This window comes from Camelus ferus, chromosome 16 (assembly GCF_009834535.1).
Source record: "Camelus ferus isolate YT-003-E chromosome 16, BCGSAC_Cfer_1.0, whole genome shotgun sequence".
NCBI lineage: Eukaryota > Metazoa > Chordata > Mammalia > Artiodactyla > Camelidae > Camelus > Camelus ferus.
Window position 1 is genome coordinate 22,433,754 of NC_045711.1, and position 19,155 is coordinate 22,452,908.

General features: G+C 55.0%; 1 protein-coding gene across 1 annotated transcript; it reads right to left on the reverse strand.

Moving 5' to 3' along the window:
* Positions 1-1,335: 1,335 nt before the first annotated feature.
* On the reverse strand, positions 1,336-9,417 carry ENGASE (endo-beta-N-acetylglucosaminidase). Its single transcript, XM_032456696.1, is given in 16 exon segments — positions 1,336-1,479; positions 1,481-1,786; positions 1,970-2,084; positions 2,348-2,453; positions 2,810-2,958; positions 3,336-3,526; positions 3,663-3,771; positions 4,098-4,201; positions 5,117-5,282; positions 5,615-5,763; positions 6,278-6,435; positions 6,989-7,137; positions 8,079-8,280; positions 8,428-8,493; positions 9,146-9,210; positions 9,212-9,417. Coding segments are annotated over 16 exon segments (2,205 nt in total). The 5' UTR covers positions 9,268-9,417; the 3' UTR covers positions 1,336-1,365.
* Positions 9,418-19,155: the final 9,738 nt, after the last annotated feature.

A 19,155-nucleotide genomic window follows, 5' to 3' on the forward strand; every position in this document is an offset into this window, starting at 1 on the left:
AAGACGGAGGCGGTGCGGCTGCACTGCCGCCTGGCGGCCTCTCGCCTCACTGCAGCGTAAAATCAAGTCCTCTGGCCCCCAGCTGGTACAGGCCAGCCCTTGGGTGTGACCTCCAGCTGGGACGTCACGCCAGCGTCCTGGCCCTTAGTGCCTGTCCACATCTCGGAGCACGGGGAGGACAAGAGGATCGAGAAGGCAACCCCTATCGTTGGCCTATGAGGTCTGGGGGTGAGACCTCAAACATGAGGTGCTGACAGCCTTTGTCAAAGGGTCACAGCAGAGCCTGCTCAGGCCTGCAGAGGGGAGGGGAGCAGGGTTACCCAAAGTTGCAGGGTCGAGAGATGCTCCCCGCCCTGCCAGGAAGCCATCACAGTGGCCAAGGCGTTAATGGTGGTGGTGGGGGGGCTCTGTAGCTGGAGAACAGGAGCTGTGCAGCTGGAGGGGCCCGGCTCCCTTACCCCCATCCTCCCCGTGCAGAGCCACTGGGCAGCCTCAGCTCAGGCAGGAGAAAGGAGGGCCACTGTCCCCGCAACGTGATGCTCCGGGCTAACACTTGCTCAGGGGATCTGCTGAGCGGAAGGGCGAGAGGGAAGGAGCGGCCCAGAGCACCCACAGGGCCAAGGGCTGCTGGGTGCAGCGGGAGGGCCTTCCTAGGCCCTGTCCAGGGCCCCTGCTGCCTGAGCTGGGACAGCCTTGCTCCTGCCTACGACCCGGAAGAGATGAAGCAGGACACAGGGCTGATGGGAACGCCCCAGTGGCTCTGGCTCAGGGCGACAGTTAAACTGGGAAAGCCAGGACATGAGGTGGTCTGGCCCGCGTGCCCACCCCATACAGGGTAGGATGTGACCTGGCACAGCCTGGCCCTGAGTTCCCACTCCTGGGGAAGAGGGCTCCCCAGGCACCCCCTCCTGGTACCTGCGGGGCCACTGTTCCTGCACCCCCACCCCAACTCTGTGCCCCCTTCGGGGCCCCTGTATCTCAGTGCCCCCCTGGGAACTGTCTAGGGCCTGCTCCAAGGCCCTCCCAGCACAGGCTTGTTCCTAATCACTCCACCTTCGGGAGCGAAGGAGTCACTGTTTCAGCATAAGCATGTCTCACCCTATTAGGAGGTATCCTTTATGGGATTTTCTAGACTAAACTTCCCCAAATCTTTTCACTTGTACCTGGGAACTGTATACTACGGAGAGGGATTAGACAAAAGGAGGGGGGTCCCTCAACCCAGTAAACAGACTGCTTGGTTGTCCTATCACCACACCCCAGGAGCAGCACAGCCCCAGCTCTGGGGCCCAGCTCCCCCACACACCGCGTGGGGCCCAGCGCTAGGAAGCCTCAGCCTGGAGGTGGAGACGGTGCTTTAATGTTGGCTCATGTGCGGGGCATGGAGTAGAGCATGGCTGCCCTGCCCCACTCGGCCCGCGGCACCAGAAACCCCTCCTTGGGGACAGGCTCTACCAGGAACTCCACCCGGCCGTCCCGGCCCAGGCCCTGCAGGCGCCACTGCCAAGTCCACGATCCGATACCGGTTGATAAAAGCCAGGCCCAGGAACGTGGGCTTCTCTGGCTCCGACAGGCCCCTGCCCGGAGAGCCCCCTCCTGTCCCTCGGCAGCAGTGGACCCGGAAGCAGCGGACGTGGGGGAGGAGGTAGGACCAGTGCAGAGTACAGCTCAGCCGGAGCCCAGCAGGGCGGCCCTCGCCCTCGGAGGCGGCGGCCTGCCAGCGCACGTGGGAGACGGTCATGGCCTGCACCTGGGGCAGCGGGGACAGCAGGCTGTTGGCATCCACCACCTGGCGGGAGACAGAAGACTCAGCACCACCCAGAGGCCCAAGGAGCTTGAAGGGCTCCGGGCCCTGCCACTTCCCACTCGCCGGCACCTCTGGGCCACAGGAGGGAGCTGGTGGGTGCCCCGCCTCGTCTGCATGGGACAGACACACCAGCCCGGCCCCAGCCAGGTCCCTGGGACACCATACCTGGATCTCTCCAAGGCGACAGGTGAAGTTCTCCTCCTCCTGGCTGCCTGGAGGCCGCGAGAAACTAACGAAGAGGTCCTGCAGGAGGCAGCCCCGCAGACTGACCTCATAGCAGCTGGGAGAGGCAAACAGAGGCCAGTCACTAGGAGCCTCAGCTCGGCGCCTTCAGGCTGGCTGCTCACAGAGGCCCCGAGCCAGGGGGTGGTCCTCCCCTCAGGGGACTCTGTGGTCAGTGGCCCTTCCAGTGAGCATCTGGGGCTTGTGCTATTCAGCTGTCTGAAACCTGGGGGTCAGCCCAAGGCCCCTCCATCCCTCAATCCCCCCACCACAGTGTGGCCGTGCCCTGCTGGGGACTCCACAGGAAGGAGAGGGACTCACCGCTGGACCCAGCCCCCACTGAGCTCCTGGCCACAGCGGCCCACCCATCTGGCCAGCTTGGTCGGGGGCACCCGGAGGGGTCGGGGGCTGTGCCTTGAGCTCATTTCTGCTGGGGAAAGAGACACGGGACTTAAACAAGGAAAATGCGAAGGAAATCGCACTGAGCAGGGAGCCCAGGGGGGCCAGCAAGACTCCCTGGTGGCCTGATGGGCCGAGGCCTCGGGGACAGATGCCCAGGACTGGCTCTCCCCATCTTCGCGAACATCCTCCCTGTCAGGGCACGGCTGGCGGGAAACCTGCCGCAGGAGCACATGTCCAACCCCACGCTGCCGGGCTGCAGCCCAGAGGTTCTGGCTGAGAGAGGAACCTCCCCGTCCTGGCCTGGACCACAGGGACACTGCCAACCCCAGCTCCCCACACATTCTGTGAGTCTTCTAGACTCCTCCAACCGCATCACCTCACCGTTCAGCATCATGATGCCTCCAATGTGACAGCTGCCTGCATCGCCTGTGGTGAGCTCCAAAGCCACCCCCACAGCTGAAGGCCCTTCTAACTTGTACACCAGGGACAGGAAGATCTTGGGCGGCACTGGGACCTGCAGGGAGAATAACCTGGAGGAGGAAGGTCCCCATTGAGAAGCTGCAGGGGACACTGCCGAGAAGCAGGAGATGTGCCAGATCACGTCCGCCAACCTCCCTCCAGGAACAGGGAGGGGATTGGGCTGCTCGGTGAGGACGACCTCAGATCTGCAGGATGAGAATGCCTGGAGGGTGCCTGCACAGCAGCATGCAGAAAGCTGGCTCTCCTGGACACTTCGAAGTAGCAAAGAGGGTAAATAAACTGTGTTGCATGTTCTTCATAAAAGAAAACAAAATTCCAGCTCTGTCCTCATTCTGGCCGCTGCTGCCCATCTGCCCAGTTAAGCAACCGACATGGATGGCGGGAGAAGCTGAGGGGCCCCACGTCTTGGCCCCACTCACTCACCTACCTCACAGCCACGTTTCCAACCTCGGGCGGAATCACCCCCCGGATTAGCAGAGAGCTGCCTCCGTTCCAGGCATCCGCCAGGCAGCAGTGCGTCTTCACCCAGCCCCGTCCGTCCCCTTCCAGCCTGTGCTCTCCAAACAGGGGCTGGATCTCCTGGGCGCTCGGGTGGTACCAGGGCCCCACGGCCTCCTCCTGGAGGAAGAGGCATCCCTGAGGCCCCTCCCACCTGTCCCAGGTGAGCCCCAAAGACGCGGCGAGAAGGCAGCCCCTTCATCAAGATTCAGCACATCAAGGAAGCCCCGGGCCCCCCAGCGCGGGAACCACATACCTGGCCATAGCAGACTCTTCGAGTCCCCATGCCCAGGCAGAAGGAAGTGACAAAGGGTAAGGAGCAGATGCTATGCGTGGGCAGATAGTGTTCCAGCAAACTCCAGAACCTGCAGAGAAACGCAAGGGTGCAGCCGCTCAGGTCCACGGGGCACCTCAAACTCGGTCTCATGACTCAAGCTTTCCTGCATCCCCTCCCAAGTGACCACAGCTCTCCCACTGCAAGTCTGCAGGAAGGGATCCCTCAGGGTCCCCAGCCTTCATCTTCCCTGAGTGACTGGTCTCCAGGACCCCCAGGAGCAGCCCAGGTGGCTGAGCCCCTCACCCTCCCTGCCTTAACCACCCTTAACTCCAGGGGTGGGGGAAACAAGGCCAGAAGCCGGGGAAATCACCTGAGACCCTCCCTGCCACTGGCCCCGGGACGTGCAGGACTCACTTGTCCTGGTTCTGGAAGAAATCCGCCTTCTCCAAACACTCATACACCCAGCCAGGTGCAAACAGAGCCGCGGAGAACCCGTGCTTCCGGATCAGCTCCAGGGACTAGGGAGACAACAGTCAGGGAGGTGCCCCGCCCCAGCAACCAGGGCACACTGGGGCCCAACCGGCGTCCATGCGCGGACAGCTGGCCTGGGGCTGGGGGGATGGCTGAGGGGAGTGCCGCCTGGAAAGAGGAGGCGGGGCCCCAGCTCCGCACGGGGCTTCTAGGGCTCACCCCTGCAGTTCCGCGGCTGACCAGAAGAGGGCGCCAGGCGCGGAGGCCACTGTCAGCGGGGGCAGGGGTCTACACGTGGGGGCCCACGGGCTACACTTCTCTCTCACTGCACCGCGCATTATACTATCAGATTCAGAGGAGGCAGAGAGAATCTTCAGTTACTGGATTAATTTATTCATTTAAAGCTTAATTAATGAGTTGAGAACGTCCCAGCGGCACCAGGGAAGGGCAGGATTGACAGCCTCGGGACAGGCTGCTTCCCTGTTTATCCCACACCAGGCGCAGCAGCCCCCCGCAACCCCCTCTTCTCTTTTCTCACTGCCAACACGCCTTGCCTTGCCAGGAAAACCTCGCTAGTTATCAAGCCAGCAGTTCCCCAAACTGCCGTGGTCACCTCAGTCCTGAGCCCTGAGGCAACTCTGCGACGGTTTGAAATGCTAGCTCAGTGTCCTTCCTCCAAAGGGAAGTAAAGCTGCAGAGGACCAGAGGACACCAGCGGTGGGGACAGGCGCTTTGTCCATTACACCTGGGTGGAAGTTTCACCATCTGACTGCAGGGATAGGCTGGAGTTAGGATTTAGGGCACAGCTTGTTTCTGGTGCCCGATTTTCCCCTCGGGGAGAATCACGGCTATCTCTTTCTCTTGAGGGGCAGCAGGGGATGAAAGGTCTCCAAGAAAACCAGGCCCCCCGGGGGCATGCAGGCCACTGCCACCACCTCCCGGCCTCCAAGGCCACCACCCACCTTGTCCGTGTCGAACCGGCCCCCAACGACGCTCCCCCGGGCGAACACGTCCACACCCACGTACACGTCGGCCAGGCGCTCCCCCGCCTGCCCCAGCATCCGCTCCAGATGCTCCTCCCGCCAGTTATAGTTGGTGAAGAAGCCGTCGCAGGAATCGAAGAAGACCCTGGGGGCGGCAAGGGCCGGCATGAAGCCCAGTCCATCTCCACCTTCTCCCCCAAACACTTGCATCTACTCAGCTCTCGGATTGCAGGCTGCCTCCAGGACCGGGTGGAGTCTGCTCCCAAGGAGCAGGGACTCAGCCCACAGACTGCAGCACAGAACCCCGGGCACAGCAGGGCCGACAAGGTGCTAGTTCCGTCTGGTGGGGGTCAAGGATCAGATGGCTGCGCCTTCTCCCTCGTTTCACCCGAGGCAGCGGTGTCCACAAGGCCTCCAGGAGGCAGAGGGAGCTCCCGCCCCTGCCCCGGGGCCCCGGCTGCCCTCCCTCAGGCTCACCTGTTCTGCTCGTTTAGCTCATCCTGCCATTTGAGCTGCCCACTGCTCACCACGCTGTCATACCAGAGCACCAGGCCCCTCGGGACCTGCTGGTGCAGCCGGGCGGTCAGGTACCGGAGGAAATGGGGCAGGTTTCCCACGGCGGCCAGCTGGAGAGAGGGGCAGAGACAGACCCTCTGTGAGGCCCAGAGAGGCCTGTTGTGAGATGTGCCTGGCACAGGACATACAGGACACTTAACCCCAGGAGCAAACAGGTCCACCAAAAAGCCATGGTCCTGGAAGCCCCTCAACCCCATAGGCGCCGGCAGAGGGTCCAGCCAGATGCACGACTTCCCTTCCTTTCTGAAGCAGGAAGGACATGGACACGGCAATTGGGAAAAGATAAAACGTGAAGGGGAGGGAGGAAACCACACATGCAGCCCAAGCAAAGCAGAGGTGGAGGAGGAGGAGAGAATCGCCTCAGAGGAGCCGGAGAAGCAAGGCTCAGCTGGAGAACGTCCGTCTCCCTGCGGAGTAACGGAGACGCCGGAGCCGGCGCTCACTGGCGATCAGGAAGTGCGATCGTGATGGGGGACAGCCTGGGGAGGCCGAGGGGCACGGTGGAGGGTCACCAGGCGGCCCCCGGGCCAGGCGGGACGGGTTCAGGGAGAAGGGCGTGCTCACACTCAGGGAGTTTTCAATGTTGATCAGCCAGCCATCGAATCGGAAAAACTGGGCCATCAGGACCAGCTGGTCTGCCACTGCCTGGCGGGAGCGCTCGTCCCCAGCCAGGAAGGCCTCGCACAGCTGCTTCCCTTTTTGCCACTCAGTGATGAAAGTCCCTGTGGGACGGGACAGGAGAGCAACGAGTCAGCCTGGGGGATCGCGTCCCCTCCGACCCAGCAGTTCCTGAGGTGCATTCCTGCACCAGCAGCCTCAGCACCACCTGCAAACCGGTTAGATATTCGAATTTTCAGTGTCCCCTGATACCAAGCGAATCAGATGCCATGGGGGAAGGGCCCCGAAATCAGTGTCAGACAAAGGGATAAACGGTCTGGATGCAGGAGAAAGCTGGAGAAGTGGGCTCTTCCCAGGGGGTGACAGCCTATGGCCGGCATCCAGCCCCCACCTCTTTCTGTAAAAAGTTTTACTAGATCACAGCCACTTGTTTGTCTGTTGTCTGTGGCCGCCCCTGTCTCACTGGCAGTTCCGATAGTGATCCAGGGGCCTGGAATGCGGAAAATGTTTACTATCTGGTCCTTTCCAGAACAAGTTCGCCTTTGCCTGTCCTAACCCATCAAGGCAGGTAAGGAGCTCTACCCATGAAGCAGCAGCCAAAGCCCGGCAGGTGTGCCAATGAGTCTGGCTAACCGGAGGCGAGTCCTCGGCGCTCACCCAGCACGCAGACCCCATGCCTGTGGGCGGCGTTGGTCCAGCCGACTGGAGGGATGGTGACCGTGTGATGGCTGAAGTACACAAAGATGTCGATGTACTGCCAGTGGTAGAAGGAGTACGGGGTCTGTGCAGCTGAGCCCTGAATAAACCTGGGCGAGGAGAGAGGACCAGGTGAGAACCCAGCAAACAGAACACGGACACAGCCACCTGAAAGTAGAGAGGGCAACCGAGAGTGAGGTTTCTCTTCAGTACCGTCCAGTCGACACTACCTGCAAGCGGGCTAGCGACTGGGGGGAGAGGTAGGACAAAGCCACAGCCCTGAGGTCAAGAGGGCTCATCTTAGGGGAAACGTTTTCCCCAGGCCGTGCAGGTATCTGCCATCGGAACCCACGGACTGAGCGTGTTCAGCCTCAACAAACAGAGGAACGCAGGACAGAAGGAAAGAGGTGGGGAAGGGCTCACGCAGAGCTCCAAGTGCCTGGGGTCCTGCTCTGTTCTGAGGTCAGCAGTCTCTCCAGGACACGTCCTGCGTGTGTAAGGTTGGGGTTGACAACCACATGTGCTGGACCCTCACTATCTCTGTCCCTTGATGGCCGGCTCTGACTCGAGCCGTCCCATCACCACGTCTAAGACTGTTTCATAGACGCTTAAGATCTGTAAGCTGAGCCCACAGCAACTCTGGAGGAAATGCTCCTGGCTAGGGTGGGAGAGGGTGGAACAACTCCAGAGCCCTGGGGCCACGATGGAATCAGAGTGAGGAAGATGAAGAAAAGAAATCAGCTGAAGAACCAAGCTTCCAGGCCAGGCAGTCTGAAGGGGGTCCTTGCTACAGTGCCCCCACCAGCCTAAGACTTCAAGTGTAGGCAAGCCCCCAAAATCAAACAATTTCAGAGCTTAAAGAGGCGTAAACTATCGCCTAATCCAGCCCCCTCTTCTTACAGATGAAATACTGAGGCCAGGCTTCCTCTCCCAGTTGGTGGCAGTCTGGCCTGGTAGCCCAGTCTCCTGACTCCCCATCCAGTGCTCTGCCACATGGCATCCTCCCACCCCACTTCCCTCCCACCAGGCGATGCCCTCGCAATAGGCTCACTTGTCATCCAGGTACCCGCCCATCATGTCGTGACATATCAAGGTCCGGGGCCTCCCGCTGCTCAGAGGAGGCTGACGACACTCAGGGGGCCCCAAGGCCACGTTAAAGCCTTCCTCCACGTCAGGTGTCCACGCCAAGAGTTCCTCCAGGGAAGACAAGTAAAAGCTGATGGGCTTAGTGGTGTCCTTGTCATAATATCTGTCTGGTCAGAGGAGGGAAACAGAGGAATCAGTGGAAATCATGGGATTCATAACAGAGTTTGAGATGGGATGTGGGGTAGCAGGGGAAGCCCTGCGCCCAAGCCCCCAGAGTGAAAACGGAGACTGTTCAGAGCCTGCATCCTTCTCACCTGGCAACGGGTTGGGGGTAAAACTGACCACTTCTCGAAAGACTGCTTCTTGGTCCGTCTTCAATTCTGAGCAAAGAGGGAGTTAAAATTTTCTTTTTAATAAAAGGGCAAAGAGAAAGAATACTTAGAAGCAAACGGACCAGGCCCCATGTGTCATGGAGAGGGAGATGTTCTCTGACTTAGATTTTTTAATACAAACTATGGAAACGTGCCTTTGCTCCTTCTGTTCCCTCAAACTGAACACCCTTCTCTTCATTCTCCTACTGAAATCCTGCTTCTCCCTAAAGACCCAGTTTAGATGTTCTCTGCGTCAGGCACCGCGCCTTTCCTGCCCAGTGTGAGCATGAATAAAGCTAATTACACCCGCTGGCCTCCACTGAGTAATTACAGGTGCCACGCTAGGATCCTCTGCGCAGACCCACGGCCAGGGAGGTGGGCATGATCGACCCATTTCGCAGATGAGGACGCTGGGGCTTCCCGCACGCGGGGCCAGGATTCCCGGGCCCGCTGCTTCTGGGGTCGCACCGCGGTACCAGACCTGGTCCGTGCCTGCTGCTATGCGGTGCGGTAAGGCGGGCAGGGCCCGCGGCGGACAGGGGACGTGAGGGCCGGAGACCACTGTCCTGCGCCCTGATCGCCCAGCGCGCGCCTCCCGGGGCCTGGACCGGGCGCCCACCGACTCCGGCGGCTGGACTGGGCCGCCGATTCTCCCGCCCACCTTCTCCTCGGCCGCCGCCTGCCCGGCCGCCGCTCCCGCTGCTCCTCCAGGGTCGCCGATGCCCGCAGCCGCCGATCCCGCCGCCGCGCCGCCGTCCGGGTCACGGGCCCCGCGGCCTCCATGACGCTGCAGCGCTCGCGTGGCCCGGCGGCCCGGCCACTGGCCAATCGCAGGCCGGGGCCCGCCCCCACCGCCGCCCGGCGGCCAATAGGGACTGCGCGGCGCGGCTGCCCCGCCCCTACCAGATTCCGGCTGGACTCCCGGTTAAGCGCTCTGACCTGGCGCCCTGGCCGCCCAACCTTTGTAGCTGAGGGCCTGGGGGCGGGCCCTCGGGGCGGGGCGGGGGCGGGGCCTGAGCGCCGAGCTCCAGGAGACCCGTTTGTGCGAGTCCTCCCCCAGCCTCGCCAGCCTCCTTTTCAGATGAGCGATCTTCCGAAGGTCACAAAGTAACTGTAGTACTGATCCCTGAACTCAGCTCGTCTAACCCCTGTTCAGAGACAGTTTCCGGAAGTAGGTGAAATCATAGTTCTCATTCAGGTATAAATATGGACAAGTGTTAAAGACTTTGCTCTACTTGCTCATCAGAGAAGGAAGCAGACCACTGTTACAGCCAGTTCAAAAGAGAATCAGGAACTTGATCAGGAATATTGAAATGAGGATGTGAAAAGAGGCAGAATGAGTTCTCCCGCGGCGGGGTTGGGGGCGGGTAAAATCACTGAGCCTCTTGGACAGGCCAGCTTGCAGCTTGTGAAAGAGCCGATAAAAGGCTAGAATCAGATTGAGAGGTACAAACTACTTTGTATAAAATAAATAAGCTACAAGGGCATATTGTACAACCCAGGGAATACAGCCAATATTTTATAATAACATAAAAGGGATATAACCTTTAAAAGTTGTGCATCACCGTGCTGTACACCTGAGACTTACGTAATACTGTACATCGGTTCTACCTCAACTTAAAAAAAGGTAGACCCAGATAACCGCAAGGAAGTGCAGTGTGTAAACAACAGTTTCCACTGAAGCACACATTTTTGTCTTCACCCCCAAGTCTGCAGGGCCCCCAAGCACACAACCCAGAGATGTCAATTCCCCCGCATCTTGAGCCCAGAGGGGTTCCCAGTGGGTATGAAGAGAAGGGCCTGGGAGGCTGGACGCGAGGCAGGGCCCCACAGGGCTGCTTGGGCCAGCCTGGGGTTCTCCTCTGCCAGCCCGCAACACCCCTTTGTGTGGCTGGGAGTGCCCTGTGGCCCAAGCCAAGCTTCTTTATTGTTGCTGCAGACTTTGAACTTTATGAGGCCCCAAGCTTCCATAAACCCCGAGAGTGGGGAAGATGTCTAGGCTGTGGAATATGGATCCCAGCCATGCTGCTGGGAGGGCAGGCCACTCAGGGACAGGAGACAGCGATCCACAGGGAGAACGGAGACGGCAAAGCCCCGGGATATCTACTGTGAGCAGGGGGAACAGGGTCACAAGCCACTCTGGCTGTGCCCCGATGAGCATGGAAGATGCGGGGTCTGCATGTAACCAGGTGTTCCCTAGGGCTTACGTGCAGCTTAGCAGTAAAAATAAACTGTCAGAACTAAAACATACTTCTTAGAGATTCTTTAAACGGATCTTGGGGAAAGCTCAGTCTCTGGGGAAAAATACGCCTGGGCCTCCCTTCTCTGCTCCTCTCCGCTGCATTGGCTTCTGGTCGTTGGGGAGGAGGGGCAGTGTGCAGGGCAGTTTAAGTCACTGTGCACCCCCCACCCAGAGGCAGTGAAGAGTCGGGTCTGTGGCCTCCGCCTAGGCCTCTGCTTTGCTGCCTGCCCTGCAGACCCCTGTGGCTCCTGGTCTCAAGATCTCTGTCCTGGACCAGAACGAGCCTGCATGGCCTCATATTTGCCTTAAGCTCACATCGGTCCCCGCTGGGGCTCCAGAACTCTCCACAGCCTGGCAAGGCCCCGTAAAACCCTCACCTTGTATGGTTTCCAGATAAAGTCCAGGACACTCAATTCAATTTGAATCCCAGATAAACAGCGAATGGAAACGGACATGCTTATACAGAAAAAGTATTTCTCATTTATCTGAAATTCAAAATGAACTGGCATCCTGAGCTGGCTAAATCTGCCAGCCCCACCTGTGAATCTGCGTTGCAGACTTGCCGCAGAGCCACCTTGAACTGCTCCGGGGCCCGGCCAACACCTCCTGGCTCCGTCCGCACCAGCACAGGAAGCGGGTTGGCTCGGGGCAGCAGAACCCAGAGACCTCCCCTACCTGACCAACTGTGCCACCAGCTTGGTGCTGCGGGTGGCCTCGTGTGTCCTGCACTGGCCACCGCATCTGCCCCTCAGCCAGGCTCACCCCTGCCTGCTTTGCTTCCTCCACCCTCTCCCTTCCGGCCTCCATAATGTCCTGGCGCCGGAAGCTAGAACCAGGTGAGTGGACGACATCTGCTCCACAGGCTTGGTAATATGCTGAAGGGTGTGACAGCAACTAATTGTCCCTGATGTCCCTTCCTCCCAGGATGGCTGTCCTCTTGCTTTCTGTATCCCCCCTGCTCGACCAGTGCCCGCTTCACCTCCACCCTGCTCACCTCACTGACCTTCCTGCAAACTTGCCCCAGACCCCAGCTTAGTGATTTAGTAACCTTTAGATCAGAACACCTGTGCCTTGATAGCTTATCAAAGGGGCGGTGCGGGGTGTGACCGACTCCTGGTTTCCCTGGTAACTGATGAGCCCACCTGATGTCAGTTTTGCCTGTAACTGGTAACCACCCCTCCCGCCCGGGAGCCAAGGCCGCCGCCATGTCCTGGACCTTGCTTCAGACGTGTAAGCTGTAAACCGCTGATGTTTCTGTCTCTGCCTCCGGGCACTTTCTTGGGTCTGGAGCTGGGTGAGCACAAGGCTTGTAGGCTTGCACGGTGCAGCCCAGTGTGCTCCCTTTTATAGCGTTCTCCTAGGTGCTCAGCAAAGGCTTACCAAATGGAAGAAGGCTGGGGCTGGCCAGTGACTCCAGCGGCCCGCCTCACCTTCACACCCACGTGAGGCTGTGCCCAGGCACCTGGTCAAATATCCTGCAGGAGGAATAACAAACCCCTCCCAGAACACAGCCTGCCTGCCTGTGCACCTGCCCCCATCACCCCACACCCCGCGACAGTCAGAAGGCAGACCTGGGACTCCTGCCCTTGCCGGACCCCTGTGTTGTTCTAATTGCACAGGTGCCTCCTTTATTTTTCTCCATTTAAAAATTTAAAGCACTGCAGATGAAATTAATGTTCCCTTTAACCCACCCCCATCTTGGTTTCCTTGCCTCCGCTGTCCTCCAGAGACTCCTCAGTATTCCACCAACTGCATGGGTTTGGCCTGCATCCTTCCAGGTGTCCCAGAAGACATTTGCACACAGATATGTGTCTGGAACTGTATGATGTTGTTTGTGTTTTATGTATTGTTTATTAAAGAGCATTATACAAGGTATTTTAACATTGTGTTTTATAAAAATGGTGTCATGTTCTACACATCATTCTGGGTCTTGCTTTTTTCCCTCGGCAGTATTTCTGAAATCAAGCCGCCTTGATTTAAATAGCTCTCATTTGTTCGTTTTGACTGTAATTTAATAGACTCTCATGTTGACCCATCAGTCTATCTACCTGTCGGTGGGCATTTAAATACGAAACACTCGTTTGCTATGATCTTTTGAATGTTAAAATGAACAACTTTGTATAGACCTTTTGGAGCATACGTATGTTTTGTTTTGTGCATTTTGTTCTTTTTCAGATAAAACAGGATTAGAGTTGCTAATAGTAACAGCACACACATTTTTGGTTTTAAGTCACTAGCAAGCTGCCACCCGGAGGGGCTCCGCCACCGACAACCTGCCCAGCGAGGGGTAAGTACAGGTTACCCACTGACACTATCAAACTCCAAGGCTTTTTGCTCACCTGGCGTTCGCCCATAGGTATCTCGCTGTTGTCTGAAATGGAAGCTTTAGTGGTGTTAGTGTTGGCCAGCCGTTTGGAAGTGAATTATTTCTTCTGTGTCAGTCCTGTTGGGGGTCTTGACCTATTTCTACTGCGGTGTCTTTTCTTCCTGGTGTGTAAGAGTCATGCATTTTCTGCACACGAGCATTTTGCCTCTTATATATGTAAATGGAACAAATGTTTGTCCACTTGAACTCTGTTAAGATTCCTTGTCTTTTAGATTTCCGTACGGTTAGATTTATTAATATCATCCTTTACGGCTTCGCTGTTTTCTCCTGTTTGGGAAGGCTGTCCCGACTTCAAGGTCACGAAGATGCTGTCCAGCATTTTTAGTTAATAATTACCAAGTTTAGTTCTTTGTTTTTTGTGTCTACAACTTCCAGATGCCTTTTGAGGGTAGTCTTTAATATTTCAGCTTTCTTTTGGGTCATTGACCTATTCAGATTTTTCTCTTTCTTCCTGGGCCAATTTTATGCTACTAAAGTGTTTTCTTATGAAAGTGTCCATTTCATCAAGGTTTTCAAATGTGGGCTATTAAGTCGCTTCTGATCGTATTTTTAAATCTCCTGGTTATGCTCTTTAATTCTGATGTTGTTTATTTTGTGTCTTTCTTTTTTTTCTTGATGCTGTTTTTTTTTTTTTTGAAGGCCTATTCTGTCAGCGCTTTCCAGACACAAGCTCTTCATTTCATTCTGTTGTTTTGTTTGCGTTCTGTCTCACTCATCTCTGCTTTTATTTTCTTTCCTGTTATTTTCTTTGGATGTATTTTGTTGCTCTTTTGCTGGCTTCCAAAGTGGGCAGCGTGGTTCACTTATTTCTAAATCTTTCTTGTTTTTGTATGAGTGCAGCTGAGGGGATCTATTTCCCTCTGAGACTGACTCCCCTGTAGCCCACAAATTTTCATATGCCACAGCTTTCACTTCCAGAACGTTCTAAACCCTTCGTGATTTCTGTTAGTTCCTCACTAACTCATCCAAAACAGTCCTTAATTTTGTTGCAATAGAATTCATCAGACTTTTCTGTTATGATTAGTACTTTGGTGTCTTTTTCAAAATGTGATTCCCTGCCCCAGCCTCATGGGGTTATGGACTACTCTGTCCTCTGTTGTGTTCTAGAAGCTTTTTGTTCTGCCTTTCCCCTTCAGATCTACAGGCCACCTGGAATTATTCTTGTTTATAGTGTGAGGAAAGAGGTCAAGTTTTATTGTATTTTATTACTTTTTTTAACTGAAGTATAGTTGATTGACAATGTTGTATTAGTTTTAGGTGCACAGCAAAGTGATTCAGTTCTCTATACATATAAAATCTTTTTCAGATTCTTTTCCATTATAGGTTATTACAAGGTATAGTTCCCTGTGCTGTACAGCAGGTCCTTGTTGTTTATCTATTTTATACATGCGGTTTATTTTTTATCATAGGGACCCTCAGTCACTCATGATTTTTGGAAAGACTGTCCTTTGCTCCATGCTGTGAAGTTCTCCTTTCTGGAAAAATCAGGTGTCCACGCCTGCTTGAGTCTGCTTTGGGCTCTATGATATTGTGATTTATAAGAAATGTATATTTGCTCCTCATTTCTGTCAGAGAGCTCCTAAAACCCTTGGAATTTCCTAAGTGCTAAGAGCCATAAAGTTGTCTTTTGTTATTTGTAACAAGTTCCTTTCAACCACATCAGAGTTTGTGGTAATGAGGTAACTTTGGGAAAGCCCCTGAGGATGGAGGCTGGTTGCCAGGGAACCAACCTTGTTGAGAGAGTTGGCACCTTCACATACACACCCTTACCTCCGGGGAGGGGAGAGGGACTGCAGACTGGATCAGTCACCGATTGCCTATCAGCGTAATGAAGCCTCCTTAAAACCCCCTGGTCTGTAGACTGTGGAGAGCTTCCGGCCTGATGAACTCCTGGAGGTGCCAGGAGGGTGGCCCACTCCCCAGGGAGCAGGGAAGCACCCAGCCCCTTCCCTGTTGCCCTGTGTCCCTCTTCCATCTGGCCGTGCCTGAGTTATAACCTTGTAGAATTACAGATCTCCTGAATTTCCCGTCCTGCCTTGGCGTCTGCTTCTCAGAGGACAGGAACCAACATACCGCCCATAGATTTAAAGTTTATTTTTTTCATGATGTTTTATAGTTCCCTCTGTAGAGGTCCTACACACCTTCTGTTAGACTTACCCCGTGGTAAGTGACGTTTTGTAAGTGGCATGTCTGGTGGATTAGATATGGCTGCAAATTCTTTTTAGTTCCTCCCAACAAGAGGCAGAGTCTGCTACCCCTCCCTCCTCGGGCTGCCGGGTGGGGCGCGGCCCACGTGGCTGCGGTGTGACTTCCGAGCCTAGGTCTCGGGGTCGGGGGGGGGCCTCCCTCGCTGTCACCGCTGTACAGGTAGGTCCTCTCTTCTGTGTTTCCATCTTCTTGTCTCTCCATGCTTCCTTCTGGGTATTTTCTGATTTACCTCTGCCTCGCGGATTTCCGTCTTCGGTTCTGTGTGACATGCTGGGACCCTCATCCACCGGGTTCTTCGTCTCACCTGTTTCAACTTCCGCTTCCAGAGTCTCCACCTGGTTCTTTGTGATTCTTATTGGTTTCAAGTCCTTGGCCACAATCCTCAGTCTTGCCTTTTGTCTCCTCAAGTGTAGCAAGCACGGTTATTTTGCTGTGTGGCTGTGGTCTTTCTGCGGTGAGCGCTTTCCCGTGGGTGCGCGGGTAACACGTGCTTGCTGGGCATTATTTATGAGGGGGGATCTCCCGCTGAATGGACAACCGACTGCGCGACCAGTCTCCACTGAGCAGCTGGAACATTTGCTCTATCTTTTAGACAGGGATGTGTTCAAATTTTCCAGAGGGTGAAGACTGCTAATCTTATTTGTGACAGTCTCTAAAGTGGAAATGCCTTGTCCTCGCCTGGCCATCTGCATCAAGAAAAGGGCTCTGCTCCATTTGGGCCTGGGAGGAGCCAGTTACCAGGGCCAGTTGAGGTTGGGGCATTTGAGGTCACCGTGCCTTTCCAACCCCTACTCCAGCTGTGTGGGGACTTCAGAGAGGAAGGCATGGGCCTTCGTTAGCTGTTCCTTCTGGAATGCTTCCCTAGGCACCGGAGTCAGCCTCCTGTGTTTGCGTGATCTCATCCATCAGTTGATTCCAAAATGTTTGTTCAGTAATGCATAATTGCTCTTGGAAGCTCTCACCCTGACACTCCCATCCCACCTCACTGGACCCTGGACCCCTAGCCCCATGCTAGGTGCAGCCCGGAGGAATGAGCTTGGCGCTGCGGGTTATACCTCTGCGCTACAGGTCTTCCCAGACCTCAACAGAGACGAGGCAAGGCGTTCTGGGGGGTGTTTGTGTGTATTTTGTTTGTTTTCTGTAACTACTTTATGGAGATATAACTTATGTACTAGTCAATTCACCCATTTAAAGTGTACAATTCAGCTGTTTGTAGTATGTGCACAGTTGCACAATCACGACTGCTATCAATGTTAGAACATCAACATCACTCCAAAAAGAAATTTCATACCTGTTAGCAGTCACGCCCCGTTCGCCCACCTCCAGCCCCTGGAAACCTCTAACCTACTTTCTGTCTCTATGGATTTGCCTATTCGGGACATTTCACATGAATGGAATCATACAACAGGTGGTCTTGCATGCCTGGCTTCTTACGCTGAGCATAGTGTTTTTGAAGTTTATCCCTGTGGTAGCCTGTATCAGTGCCTCGTTCCTTTTCATTGCTGCATACTGTTCTGTTGAATGGATATGCCACATTTTATTTATCTGTTCATCAGCTGATGGGCATTTGGATTGTTTCCACTTTTTTTGTTTATTGTGAATAATGCTGCTATGAACATTCATCCCCAAGTTTTTGTGTCGATAAATATTTTCATTGCTTTTGGGTATATACCTAGAAGTGGGACTGCGAGGTTGTTTGTAGCACTGTGTTTAACGTTTTGAGGAAGCGCCAGACCGTTTTCCAAAGCAGCTGCACCATTTCACATTCCCACCAGTGATGTGTGAGAGCTCCAGTTTCCCCACATTCCTGCCAACACTCGCCATTCTGATTACAGCCATCCTGCTGGTTGTGAAGTTGTAACTCACCGTGGTGTGGACTCGCGTTTTCCTGGTGACTAATGATGCTGAGCGTCTTTTCCTGTGCTTACTGGTCACTGGTGTATCCTCTTTGGAGAAATGTTTATTGAGACCCTTTGCCCGTTTTTCACTGGGTTATTTGTCTGTTTATTATTGGGTTGCAAGAGTTCTTTATATATTCCAGATTCAAGTCCCTTGTCAGATACACAATTTGCAGATATTTTCTCCCATTCTGTGTTGTTTTTTCATTTTCTTAACAGTGTCCTTTGATGCACAGAATTTTACATTTTGTTGATGTCCGGTCTGTCAGTCTTTCCTTTAATATTGTGTGTTGATGGTGTCATATGTTAAAAGCTATTGCCTCATACAAGGTCATGGTGATTTACACCTAGGTTGTTTTTTCCCCTAAGAATTTTATACTTTCAGCTCTCACATTTAGATCTTTGGTCCACTTGGAGTTACTTTTTAGGTATGGCGTGCGGTAGGGAGCCAACTCTACTGTTTTGCATGTGGAAGCATCTTGTTTTATTTATGTTCTGTAACCCTCTGGTTTTTCATAATTTGGGCAAGAAAGCATCATTTTTTTTCAGTTCCTACAGCCCAGTAAAGCTGGCTTGCCATCACACCATTGCGTTCCCATCGTGCACCCCACAGAAAATTATCCTTGAGCGGTGCGTGTACACTCTCTCTCTCTCTCCCCCTCCCCCTCTAACCCCACAGAATTGGGAGCGCCCTCCTCACTGCTCCCACCCTGGCTACAAAGACTCCTGAAAGCCCTCGCATAAGCAGTTCTTTCCTCTGGCTGAGTCATCAGCCGTTTCTAAGTCCTTTTGCTAAAACACTAATATTTGTATTGTGACCTAGTTTATCAGATCTTTTCCAGGGCTGGTTAGCCAGCTCCTGAGTAGCTGGGGTCAGGACATGGGGAAAGGAGCCTATGCCGAGTAAACGGCTCGGGGAGGGGATCTGGTGGAGCAAATAACTAGGTGCCACACGTGCTGCTCTTCTGAGAAGGTTGGCATCTGTGTCACACTGCAGTAAAATCCTCTAGAAGAAAAGCACCGTATCTTATATGTCATCACGTCCCCAGCACCCAGCACATGGGCCAGCATAAAGCAGGAGCAGGGAACAAATTTGGGGAAGGAATAAGTGGAGGGGAAATGCCAGCAGGGAGGGAGAGGAGAGTTGGGGGCAGGAGAGACTGAGTGTGGAAGAGCTTAAAGAGTAAGGGACATCGAGAGGGGCATTGGGCGGGCTCCAGCGCAAAGGCTGCCTCCTCTCCCGTGCTGGCCTGGCCAACAACGGGACAAGGGCTGCGCGCTCCACGTGACTGTCCGGGAGAGGGCGGCGGGCCCCTGGAGGAAGCTGGTGCGTTCTTTCCGTGCACCCCTGGGAGACGCACCCCGCCGCTGCTCACAGCTGCGGCCTCTGCCCAGTGGCCTCGGCCCCGTGGAGGTGCAGCCTGCTCTTTGCCCTGCAGAGAACAGGATTGCGGTGCCTGCCTGCCCCGGTCTGGCCCCCGCCCAGGGCTGAGCATGCCCGCACGGGCTCACCCCAGAACCAGGCAAAGGAAGGACAGTGGCTGTTTGCCAGCCTGCTGGGACCAGCCAGGCCGAGGCAGTGTCTGCTGGCAATCTGATAAGGGCCCTGGCCACTAACTCAGTTGGCAAACGATGGAGAGCAGAAAATATCTGCTCTTTGCCACTCACATAAAGGGGGCAGTCGGTGGGTGTGTTCAAGCCTGCAGGTTGCTGTAGTGGGTTGAATGGTGTCCTTCCAAAAGAGAAGTCCAAGTCCTGACCCCTGGTACTTGTGAATGTGACCTTATTTGGAAATATGGTCTTTGCAGATGTCATGCAGTCAATGATCTCGAGAGGAGACCATCCTGGGTTGAGGGTGGGCCCAAATTTCAATGACTGGGAAAAAAGGGAGGGAGAAGTTTAAGAGACACGGGAAAGGAGGTCACGTAGAGACAGAG